Source organism: Scyliorhinus canicula, chromosome 3 (genome assembly GCF_902713615.1).
Source record: "Scyliorhinus canicula chromosome 3, sScyCan1.1, whole genome shotgun sequence".
NCBI classification, from domain to species: Eukaryota; Metazoa; Chordata; class Chondrichthyes; order Carcharhiniformes; family Scyliorhinidae; genus Scyliorhinus; species Scyliorhinus canicula.
In genome coordinates this window covers 204646315-204658322 of record NC_052148.1, presented here as the reverse complement: position 1 = coordinate 204658322, position 12008 = coordinate 204646315, and the positions used below count along the sequence as shown (strand labels likewise).

The following is a 12008-nucleotide window of genomic DNA, read 5'->3' as shown; positions in this document are numbered from 1 at the left end:
GAGCCATGATCACCCTACTCAAACCCACGTATTCACCCTATACCCGTAACCCAACAACCCCCCCCTTAACCTTACTTTTTATTAGGACACTACGGGCAATTTAGCATGGCCAATCCACCTAACCCGCACATCTTTGGACTAGTGGGAGGAAACCGGAGCACCCGGAGGAAACCCACGCACACACGGGGAGGACGTGCAGACTCCACACAGACAGTGACCCAGCCGGGAATCGAACCTGGGACCCTGGAGCTGTGAAGCATTTATGCTAACCACCATGCTACCCTGCTACCCTAACATGAAAAGTTCCCAATAAAATAACAAAGTCTGTTGAACTCAACCACAAATAGAAAGTTGGGAAAACAAAACTTGTAATAATATAGCACCTTTTAGGTAGAAAAAGAATTTCCCAATTTACATCACAGATGTGACAAAAAAGTGAATATTGAACTCGGATTTCCTCCGGGTGCTCTGGTTTTCTCCCATAGTCCAAAGATGTGCAGGTGAGGTGGGGTTACGGGGTTAGGGCAGGGAGTGGGCCTGGGTGGGGTGCTCTTTCAGAGGGCTGGTGCAGACTCGATGGACCGAATGGCCTTCTTCTGCACTGTAGGAATTCTATGATTCTAAAGGAGATTAGGGTGGGTGGCAAAACCTGGTCAATGAGGTGGAGTGTAAAGGAAAGATTCTAAAACTGAGAGCAAGGTTGAGCAATTTAGGGAAGCAAATCCAAAAATTGGGACCCAGGCACCTCAAGAAATGTGCGTTAGGAACACGGCAAATGCGAAACACCAGGTTATTCTAAACCCCAGAAGGAAAGTTCACAACAACTGCCCTCAGCTATTTTACAATTCGATATAATGTGAGGAAACATTTGAAATCCAGAAAATGATGTCCCAGACGTTTTGCGATGATTTTAAATAAATGTTTATTAAACAATAAAATAAACAACAATAAAGTCAACTATAAGTACACTTAAGTAAAACAATGGCTACAGCATCACTCACTTTACCCCGTTCCAAACACCTTTATTTCACTACCTTCAGAGCTAATGTTCCCCAAACATCCACAGCACCTTATAGGTTTTTTAAAAACTATAAACAAAATCGACTAACAGTTACCACATCAGGCAGTTATATCTCTCTGAGGTTGCTCCCAAAGTACAAGGAAATTCTTCTTTCACGGCAAACTTTCTTCACAGACATGGCTTGCTGGGAGTTAAAATAGCTGTTCTTGCTTTTGGCTGTGACAATAGTGATTTTCATTTCATTTCATTTCAGGTCTCAAACAGCTACTCTTGCACAAGATGAATGCTTCTGATACATAGGTTTCTGCTTTCGATCTTCCCTCATCTGAAATAACTTCTTCAAAAGTCAAACTTAATACCTTAATTTCACGATTCTAGCTTTTAGAATGCAAATTTCATACCTTTTCTCCTTTGAACCACGAACACCTTATTAAAATCCTTTATATTCTATTCCCCATTGTTACCAACTTGCCTTAAGTAAACATTTATTTGGAGTGTTGCTGTGTTCATCAACATCTCAAACATACGAATTCCATTAACATAATCAATCTGTACCTGCCTTTTAAGCTTAAAAAAATATATATAACCAGCAGAAAACATTCCAATTTATAGGATTTACAAGGTACTTTCATCTCATCACTATTTTTCCTGACATAGAACGACGGGAGGAGGGGTGCACACAAGAAGTTAGGGTGAGCAGAATGGAGACCATGACGTGGAAGAAGGGAGGATTGTACGCCTGATGGAAATTACAGAATTAATACAGTGCAGAAGCAGCCCATTCAGCCCATCGAGTTTGCACCTACCTGCCTTACCCCGTAACCTCATCCAACCTGCGCACCTTTGGACTGTGGGAGGAAACCAAAGTACCTGGAGGAAACCCACGCAGACAGGAGGAGAAAGTGCAAGCTCCACATATGCAGACACCCAAGGCTGGAATCGAACCCGGGTCCCTGGCGCTGTGAGGCAGCAGTGCTAACTACTGTGCCACCCCATATCCGCCCCTTAGCAGTCATACAATAAAAGAGGGATAAGAGAAATAAAGGGGTACAGGGCCAGACCACAATGAAAATACAACTTTTTTTTAAAAATAAGAGTACTCAATTATTTTTTCCAATTAAGGGGCAATTTAACGTGGCCAATCCACCTACTGCTCATCTTTGGGTTGTGGGGATGAGACCCATGCAGACATGGGGAGAATGTGCAAACTCCACACGGACAGTGGCCGGGCTAGAACCTGGGCCCAGCACCGTGAGGCAGCAAAAGTTATGGTTTTAGTTGAGTCCAGAATCAAAAGTCTAATGGTGGGTTTCTTCCAACGGTAGGTCAGTTGACTCTCAGGGTGATACATCTTTCCAGAAGTGAGAGGTCCACGAGAGCAAAAGGCACTTAAGAGTTGAATTCGTCTTGAAGGCACCAGTTCCAATGTTCCAGTAGTGCACAGGGTAGATGAGGGCCAGGCAACTGGACCTGGACAGAGCTCCTTCTGCTGCAACCTGTTTGATAGTAAGATGGTAGACAGCGACAGGCTGTTTGCTTGGTATTACTGTTCTCTTCAGGGATCAAACTGTGACTGCCTGAGTTCTGTTCCACAGGGCAACATTACAAGTTCAAGCAACTTGCCGGAGGTCATGTAACATACTTCTCCTGGGTGTTGGACAAAGGTTGTGATTTCACAGGGCAACAATATTGCGGTGTTTGATAGGAGTCAGGATTGGAACAAAGAAGAATATAGCACAGGAACAGGCCCTTCAGTCCTCCAAGCCTGTGTCAATCATGATGCCTGTCTAAACTAAAACCTTCTGCATTTCCAAGGTACATATCAATCTATTCCCATCCTATTCATGCATTCGTCAAGATGCCTCTTAAATGTCACTATTGTATCTGCTTCCACCACCTCCCCCAGCAGTGCGTTCCAGGCACTTGCCACCCTCTGTGTAAGAAACCTGCCCTCGCACATCTCATTATAATAATAATTTTTATTGTCACAAGTGGGTTACATTAACATTACAATGAAGTTACTGTGAAAATCCCCTAGTCGCCACATTCTGGCGCCTGTTCGGGTACACTGAGGGAGAATTCAGAATGTCTAATTCACCTAACAAGGACATCTTTCGGGACTTGTGGGAGGAAACCGGAGCACCCGGAGGAAACCCACGCAGACACGGGGAGAACGTGCAGACTCCACACAGTGACCCAAGCCGGGAAACGAACCTGGGACCCTGGAGCTGTGAAGCAACAGTGCTACCCACGGTCTCCTCTAAACTTTCCCCCTCACACCGTAAACCTATACGCCCTAGTCATTGACTTTACCACCCTGGAAAAAAAATCTGACTATCTACTCTGTCCATTTCACTCATTATTTAGTAAACCTCTATCAGGCCAACCCTCAACCTCTGTCATTCTAGTGATAGCAATCTAAATTTCTCCAACCTCTCCTCATAGCTAATACCCTGCAGACCGCACAACATCCTAGTAAACCTCTTTACACATAATGTCAAAGTTCATTTCTTCAAGACGGCAGAGTAAGTGGAGGCTTACATTAAGGCTCAAGGGCTGAGTGGGTTTGCAAGAGACTTTGTTGGTGGTTGGGATGGGTTTGTATGGGGATGTTTGCTGTAAAGATGTGTGATTTGTCTTATTTTTTCCTGGTTCCCCTTCTTCCTTTTCCTTTTATGTACAGAATTGTTGTGAATTGAAATTGATGTGGTTTGTTTGGGGCTTATTTTGCTTGTGGTGTTTTCTCTTTTTGGTGAGCATTTGTGGTTTGGAGGGAGTATCTGATTGGGGAGAGGGGCGTGGCTAGATTCAGGGGAGAGGGAGAGGGTGGGGTAGTTTTGGCTTTTGGGTGTTGTGGTATGGGTCTTTAGTTTTTTTTGGATTGTTTAATCAGTTCCAGATGGGGAAGGTGGTAGCAGACCAGATATGTCATAGTTTCTGAGAGGCTGGAAGGTAAATTGGTGGTTTTAGCGAGCATGTGTGCTCCAAACTGGGACAATGTAGAGTTCATGAAGAGGATGCTGGCAGCCATACCAGATATGGACATGCACCAGCTGATTTTGGGGGGGGCCATTTGAATTGTGTTCTGATTCAAGATGGATGGATCGGTCTAAGCCAAAGAAGTTGACCTTTTTGGGGGAAGCGAAGGTACACTCATGAAGGAGATGGGTGGATTGGACCCATGGGGCGGAATTCTCCGCAAGACGCGACGCCGTCGTGAAACCCGGAGAGGTTCACGACGGTGTCGGAGGCCGCTCCTTGCCCCCTATTCTCCCCCCGCCCCCGGGGGGCTAGGAGGGCCGCTGGCGTCAAGGCCCTGCGCGCCGAGAATGACGCGGCCGGCGCGACTAATGATGTCAGCCTCGCATGCGCAGGTTGGCCAGCTCCAACCCGCGCATGCCAGCTGACGTCCCAACGGCTCAGACCCGCGCATGCGCGGTTGCCGTCTTCCCCTCCGCTGCCCCGCAAGACGTGGCAGGTTGATCTTGTGGGGCGGCGGAGGGGAAAGAGTGCATCCCTTGGAGATGCCGGCCCGACGATCGCGGGCCAGTCCCCTCCCGAGCATGGTCGTCGTGCTCACTTCCCTCTCCGCCCCCCACAAGCCACATACTCACCTTTGGCGCGCTGTTCACGCCGGCAGCGACCAGGTGTGGTTGCCGCCGGCGTGAACCGGTCAGGAACGGGAGGCCGCTCGGCCCATGCGAGCGGCGTGTTGCAAAACGCGACACGCCATTTTGGGAGGGTGGGAGAATCACGGGGGGGTGCCAGAGCAGCCCTCCCACGATTCTCCCACCCGGCATGGGAGCGGAGAATCGCGCCCATGGGGAATTCTCCGCTCCCGTGGAAAATCGAGAAGGCCGTCGTGAACTCGGCCGAGTTTCACGACGGTCTCGGAGGCCGCTCCTCTCACCTTATTCACCCCCACCTGGGGGGCTAGGAGCGGCGCTCCATTATTCTCGGCCGCCGGGCCTTCTTGCTGGCGTCAAGGCCCGGCGCGCCGAGAATGACGCGGCCGGCGCGCCTAATGACGTCAGCCGCACATGCGCAGGTTGGCCGGTGCCAACCCGTGCATGCGCGGTTGCTGTCTTCCCCTCCGCCACCCCGCAAGACGTGGCGGCTTGATCTTGCGGGGCGGCGGAGGGGAAAGAGTGCGTCCCTTTGAGACGCGGCCCGATGATCGGAGGGCACCGATCGCGGGCCAGTCCCCTCCCGAGCACGGCCGTGGTGCTCACTCCCCTCTCCGCCCCCCACAAGCGTCAAACCAGCATTTGGCACATGTTCCTGACGGCAGCGACCAGGTGTGGTTGCCGCCGACGTGAACTGGTCGCAAACGGCAGGCCGCTCGGCCCATCCAGGTCGGAGAATCGCCGGTCGCCGTGAAAAACGGCGAGCAGCGATTCTTCCGAGCGGGGGGTGGGAGAATCGTGGGGGGTGCCAGGGGAGCATGTCGTCAGTCGCCCGGCCCTCCCGCGATTCTCCCACCCGGCGTGGGGAGCGGAGAATCGCGCCCATGGTGTTTTTTGTGGCCTGGGTGTAGGGAATTCTCTTTCTTCTCTCCAGTGCACAATTTGTACTCGCGCATTAACTTTTCTGTGATGGGGAGAGGTCTCTGCTGCGAGAGGAAAACAGTATATTCGACGATCACGTTCCGTACCTGGTGGATGTGGTCTTGGAGGTAGGACAATCCAGCAGCCAGCATAGAGTTTGGATGTTGGACTGTTACAGATTTGGGATTTTGAGTGAAGATGGCCAGGGTGATTGATGGGTGTGTGGAGTTTAACAAGAATGGGGAGGTGTCGCCCATGGTGCTGTGGGAGGCCCTGAAGGCGGTGGTGAGAGGGGGAGATAATCTTGCATAAGGGCAGGTGGATAGGGAGGTGAGGGAAGAGTGGCAATGGTTGGTGGACAAAATTTTGGAGATAAGCAGAAGGTGCTCGAGTGATCCCACCCCAGAGGTTTTGGATATTTGAAAGAAGTTACAGATGTAATTTGATCTATTAACCACTGATAAGGCGGTGCAACCAGTTGTGGGGCTCGATGGAGGTAATGTACGAATATGTGGAGAAGGTCACCTCCTGGCCGGTCAGTTGAGGCAGCAAGCAGCCTCCGGAGAGATTGTCCAGATTCGGGATTCAGGCGGGGGTCTTGTGCTGGCCAGTTACCAGAAAGTACACAGGAAGAAAGATGGTCTCTGGTCAAAAAGACGCATTCCATAGCAATCTAAAGACTCTGCAAGATTTGCCCTGGCAGAACCGAGAGAGGTATTTGCTGGAGTAAGCCTTACTGCTAGTAGTTTGTTTGGAAATTCTCCAAAAACTGAGGGAAGTTCCTCTCAACGTTCACTTGACATTAAAGCTCGGCAAAAAGTGGAGACGTCCCACTTGATTTGTGCCTATGGACTATTTTCTATAAAGATTGTAATCCTATGGAGAACATTTTGAGATGTATTTGTATGCAGTATGAGGCTATCGGCCAAGTTAAAACATTTATAACGGTTAGCTTTTCTGTATTGTAAAGTAGTGGTCTGCGGAGTAATGTTCAGTCAATGCTGCTTTTATAAGTCTTAAATCGTGAAATCTTGTCATGAAATTCCTTTGACTTGGTCACTGAGAATTCAAGTATCTTGTTAAAAGTCATCAGTTTCAACAGGGATCATAACATCTGGTTACCATTGACCAAAAGGTTAACTGGACCAGCCATCTAAACATTGTGGATAAAAGAGGTCAGAGAATGGCAATTCTGTGAAAAGTAACTCATATCCTGATTCCCCCAAATCTGTCCACCATCTAGAAGCACAAGTCAGGAGTGCGATGGACTACCCACTTGCCTGGATGGGTGCAGCAACAACACACAAGAGCTTGATACAATCCAGGTCAAAGATGCCTGCTTGATTGCACTCCGTCCACCACCTTAAACATGCACTTCCTCCACCACCAATGCACAGTGGCTGCAGTGTTTATCATCTACAGGATGCACTCCAGCAACTTGCCACAGCCCCTTCGACAGTATCTTCCAAACCCTCTACCATCTAGATCAAGGGTAGCAGATACACGGGGACACCACAGCCTGCAAGTGCCCTTCCAAGCCACAGATCATCATGCCTTGGAACTATATCACTGTTCCATCACTGTCACTGGGCCAAAAACCTGGAACTCCCATCCGAACAGCACTATGGGTGTACCTATACCAAATGGAATACAGAGCAGTTTAAGGCAGTGGCTCACCACGATCTTCTCAAGGGCAATTAGGGATGGGCATCAAATGCTGCTGTCTCCAGCAATGTTCATATCCCATGGAAGAAAAAAGAAAATTTGATTAAGAGGCATACAATGTTGCAAAGAATAATAGCAAGCCTGAGGACTGGGAGTGGTTAAGAAAGTAGCAATGGGCAAACAGAAAATTAGTAAAAAAGGAAAAATGAGAGTAAACTAGCCAGGGATATAAAAACAGATTGAAAGAACTTTTAAAAGTATATAAAAACAAGAACAGCTAAAATGTAGTCCCTTAGTAACAGAAATGATCATGGCAGAGATGTTAAACAAATATTTTACGTCCACTTGCACAGTAGAAAACTCAAAATACATACCAGAAAATGGGGGTAATTAACTAAGGTGCTAATAAAAGTGGAAACTTAAGATAAGCCACATCAACAGAGAGTAAGTGCTGGAGAAACTCAACGGATTAAAAGCTGACAAATCCCTATGACCTGAGGGCCGACAATCTAGGATACATCCTGGGGTTCTGAAATAGATAGCTGCAGAGATAGTGGATGCATTGCTTATGATTTTCTAAAACGTAGCACTATTATTCAAGAATGGAAGGAATAGAGAAAACAGGGAATTACAGGCCATTTGGACAGACATCAGTCATCGGCAAAATGCTGTCAGCGTTCATTTTGTAAGTCTTAATAATGCACCGAGAAAAACGCATTAGAATTTTTTGAGATGTAATTAGTATGGTAGATAAAGGGGAATCAGTAGATGGAATATATTTCTATTGCCAAAAGACATTCTCTAAGGAGTCATACAGGGGGCTAATACACATAATAAGGGCACATAGAGTTAGGGTTAGCGTATTAGCATTGATAGAGGATTGGTTAATAGTCAGAAAGCGCGTCATGACAAATTCAACATTTTCAAGTTGGCAGGCTGTGACTAATGCAGCGCTGTAAGGATCACCCTGAGGCCCCAGTTATTTACAATCTATATTAGTGACTTAGACAAAGAGACCAAGAGTGATGCAACTAAATTTGCCGATGATACAAAGCTGGGTGAAAATGTAAGTTATAACAAGGACACAGACTGAAAAGAGTTACAGGCAGGCAAAGCAAATAGGCAACAAGGTGGTAGATGGAGTATAATTTGGGCAAGTCTGAGGTCATCCAGTTTGGTCGTAAGAACAGAAAAGCAGAATATTTTTCAAAAGACATGAGACTTTGAAAGGTTACCGTTCAGACAGACTTGGCTGTTCTTGTACAAAAAACATAGGAAGTTAGCAGGCAGATACAACAAACAATTAGGAGGCAATTGACATGTTGGTCTTTATTGTAAGGAGATTAGAGTACAAGAATAAGGAAATCTTTTAAAAATAAATTTAGAGTACCCAATTATTTTTTGCCCCCAATTATGGGGCAATTTAGCATGGCCAATTCACCTAACAGCACATCTTTGGGTTGTGGGGACGAAACCCACGCAGACACGGGGAGAATGTGCAAACTCCACACAGACAGTGACCCAGACCCAGGGATTCAAACCCGGGTCCTCAGTGCCATAGTCCCAGTGCTAACCACTGCATCACCGTGCTGCCCTAAGAATAAGAAAATCTTGCTACAATTATATAGAGCTTTGGTGAGGCCATACCTGGAGTATTGTGTGCAGTTTTGGTCTCCAGACTTTATGAAGTATGTACTTAGAAAGGAGACAGTAAAGCACTAGATTGGTCCTAAAGATGAGAGGTTGAGTAAACTGGAGCAATGCTCTTGAATTTAGAAGAATGAAAGGAGATGACATTGAAACATACAAGATTCTGAAGGAACTCGGCAGGGTTGTTTCCCCTGGCTGGGGAACCTAGAACACAGGGGCACAGTCTCACGATTAGAGGTCAATCATTTGGAATGAGATGATGAGGAATTATTCCACTCAATGGGTGTGAATCCTTTAAATTGTCTGCCCCAGATCATTGTGAATGCTCCATTGTTTAAATATATTTAAGGCTGGGACGGACAGATTTTTGGGCCCTGGAGAATCAAGGGATATGGAGAGCATGAAGGAAAGTGGAATTGAAGCAGAAGATCAGTTATAAACGTACTGAATAGTGCAGCAGAACTCGAGAAGCTGTAATATCTACTCCTGCTCCTAGTTCTTATGACAGTCAAACCAGCATTTAATGCATGTTATCAACTTCATCCCAGCTCTTTGCCTGTGATGAGACGTGCTCCAACCTGATTCCTTTGGTTTGGGTTTTGAAGGGGCAATATTCAACAACAGTGTGGTTTGAAGAGAATTAGGTTGACTGCATGTTAAAAGGTCAATAAGGTGCACATTGTAGAGTGACTATAACAAAAAAGTTGGTGTCATCTCCTCACCCGAGGTCGCAGTGTCCCCCCAGAAGCCGGATGCACAGCCAATCCGCACAGGTCTCCGCTCTGTTGTCAGGGGCCGACTGTTCAGATAGTGAGAATGGGGAACTGGATTCCATTGAAAATGGGAATGGGGAGCTGGATTCCACTGATAGTGGGAATGGGGAGCTGGATTCCACTGATAGTGGGAATGGGGAGCTGGATTGCAATGGGAATCAGCAGCTGGATTGCAATGGGAATCAGCAGCTGGATTGCAATGGGAATCAGCAGCTGCACTGAAATGGGAATCAGCAGCTGCATTGCAACGGGAATCAGCAGCTGCATTGCAACGGGAATGGGAATCAGCAGCTGCATTGCAACGGGAATGGGAATCAGCAGCTGCATTGCAACGGGAATGGGAATCAGCAGCTGCATTGCAACGGGAATGGGAATCAGCAGCTGCATTGCAATGAGGATTCCAGCGGGATGGGCCCACAATAATCTGGGGCAGTTGACCGGGCGTTGAGGCAATGATCATCCGGCTCAGGCCCCTCGCAGCCCGGAGCCGCCACAAGGAGGGCTTCAGTCGGTGACAGGTTCTCCAATGTCTCAGCATTCCCGGGTCTTCAGTCAGGTAATTAAAATCGCGAATCAATAAACTTTCACCGAGTTTCTTTTCGCTGAACTTCTGCTCCGCGCGAGAAAGGACGTGAGTGCAGCAGCGCAGTGAAGCTCCCCGGCAATGTAATCCCCGCTTTCGGGTTCCGCAGAAACATCACTTCGCAAACAGCAGATGGCAGCAAAATACATCTTTCCAGTCATTTCCTGCTTATTTTCAGCTATCATTTAACCTTAATCTGTGTCATTACTTCCGCCACGCACAATCTGATATTTAAAATCTGTCCAGACTCCTCCATTATCAGCCATGGGCATGTCCTGGTCATGGAGATAGTGGCACCATTGGACAGTCCATAACCAGGGGAAACACCCCCTCAGTGTCTACTCTGCCAAGTCCCTTCAGAATCTTGTATGTTTCTGTGAGATTCCCTCTCTCATTCTTCTACATTTCAGAGAGTATCTGCCTAATTTACACACTCGGGGCAACCCTTTCATCCCAGAAACCAATCTGTTGAAACTTCTCTGTACTGCCTTCGATGCAAGTAAATTCTCCCTTAAATATGAAGACCAAAACTTATACTCCAGGTGGAGTCTCAACTGTACAATTGGAGCAAGCCTTCATTTGTGTACTCCAACCCTCTTGCAATAAAGGCTAACATGCCATTTGCCTAATTGCTTGTTGTACCTGCATACCACCTTTCCATGTTCCCTGTACAAGTAGATCCAAGTCTCTCAGAGCAGTAACATTTAGACGTTTCACACCTTTTGTAAAATATTCTGCTTTCCCATTTTTTTAGAAAACATTTTGTTGAAAATAGTTTTAACATTTAAGCATTCTAAACAACAGAGGTCCGACACATGCAACAACATCACAATAACACTCCCCTCCCCTCCCCTACCCCCTGCCCCCTGACTGCCCATATAGAAATTACAGTGCAGAAGGAGGCCATTCGGCCCATCAAGTCTGCACCGGCTCTTGGAAAGAGCACCCTACCCAACCCCACACCTCCACCCTATCCCCACAACCCAGTAACCCCACCAAACACGAAGGGCAATTTTGGACACTACGGGCAATTTAGCATGGCCAATCCACCTAACCTGCACACCTTTGGACTGTGGGAGGAAACCGGACCACCCGGAGGAAACCCACGCACAAACGGGGAGAACGTGCAGCCTCCACACCGACAGTGACCCAAGCTGGGAATCGAACCTGGGACCCTGGAGCTGTGAAGCAATTGTGCTAACCACTATACTACTGTGCTGCCCCGCACGGTATTAGATTCCCTATCCTTATTCATGCCATGCATCCCTTCCCCCCCTTTTACTGACGGTCAGTTGTCCTTCAAGAAGTCGATGAACGGCTGCCACCTCCGAGCAAACCCCTGAATTGAACCTCTTTTTGAATTCTTTTAAAAAAAAATTTAGAGTACCCAATTTTTTTTTCCAATTAAGGGGCAATTTAGCATGGCCAATCCACCTAAAATGCACATCTTTGGGTTGTGGGGGTGAAACCCACACAGACATGGGGAGAATGTGCAAACTCCACACCGACAGTGACCCAGGGCCGGGATTCGAACCCGGGTCCTCAACATCGCCGTCCCATTGCTAACCACTGCGCCACATGCCGCCCCCTGAATTGAACCTCTTAAGGTGAATTTTATCTTCTCCAGCCTGAGAACCCCTGCCATGTTGCTGTCGCACACCCCTGATTTTGGAGGCTCCGCGTCCCTCCATCCCAGCAAAATCCGTCTCCAGGCCACCAGGGAGGCAAAGGCCAAAACGTCAGCCTCTCTCCCCTCCTGGGCCCCCGGA

At 47.6% G+C, this 12008-nt stretch overlaps 1 protein-coding gene across 3 annotated transcripts in view; it reads right to left on the bottom strand.

The window, feature by feature from the left end:
* Window positions 1-10383, bottom strand: part of lratb.1 (lecithin retinol acyltransferase b, tandem duplicate 1) — a 253628-nt gene extending 243245 nt beyond the window's left edge. For 2 of the 3 annotated variants that reach the window (XM_038792044.1, XM_038792046.1), the window contains exon 1: window positions 9606-10380. In XM_038792044.1, coding sequence (XP_038647972.1) covers window positions 9606-10194 — 589 coding nt within the window. In that variant the 5' untranslated portion in view covers window positions 10195-10380. Of the gene's footprint in view, window positions 1-9605 lie in introns of all 3 variants that reach the window. The other variant, XM_038792045.1, reaches the window with a different exon arrangement.
* Window positions 10384-12008: the final 1625 nt, after the last annotated feature.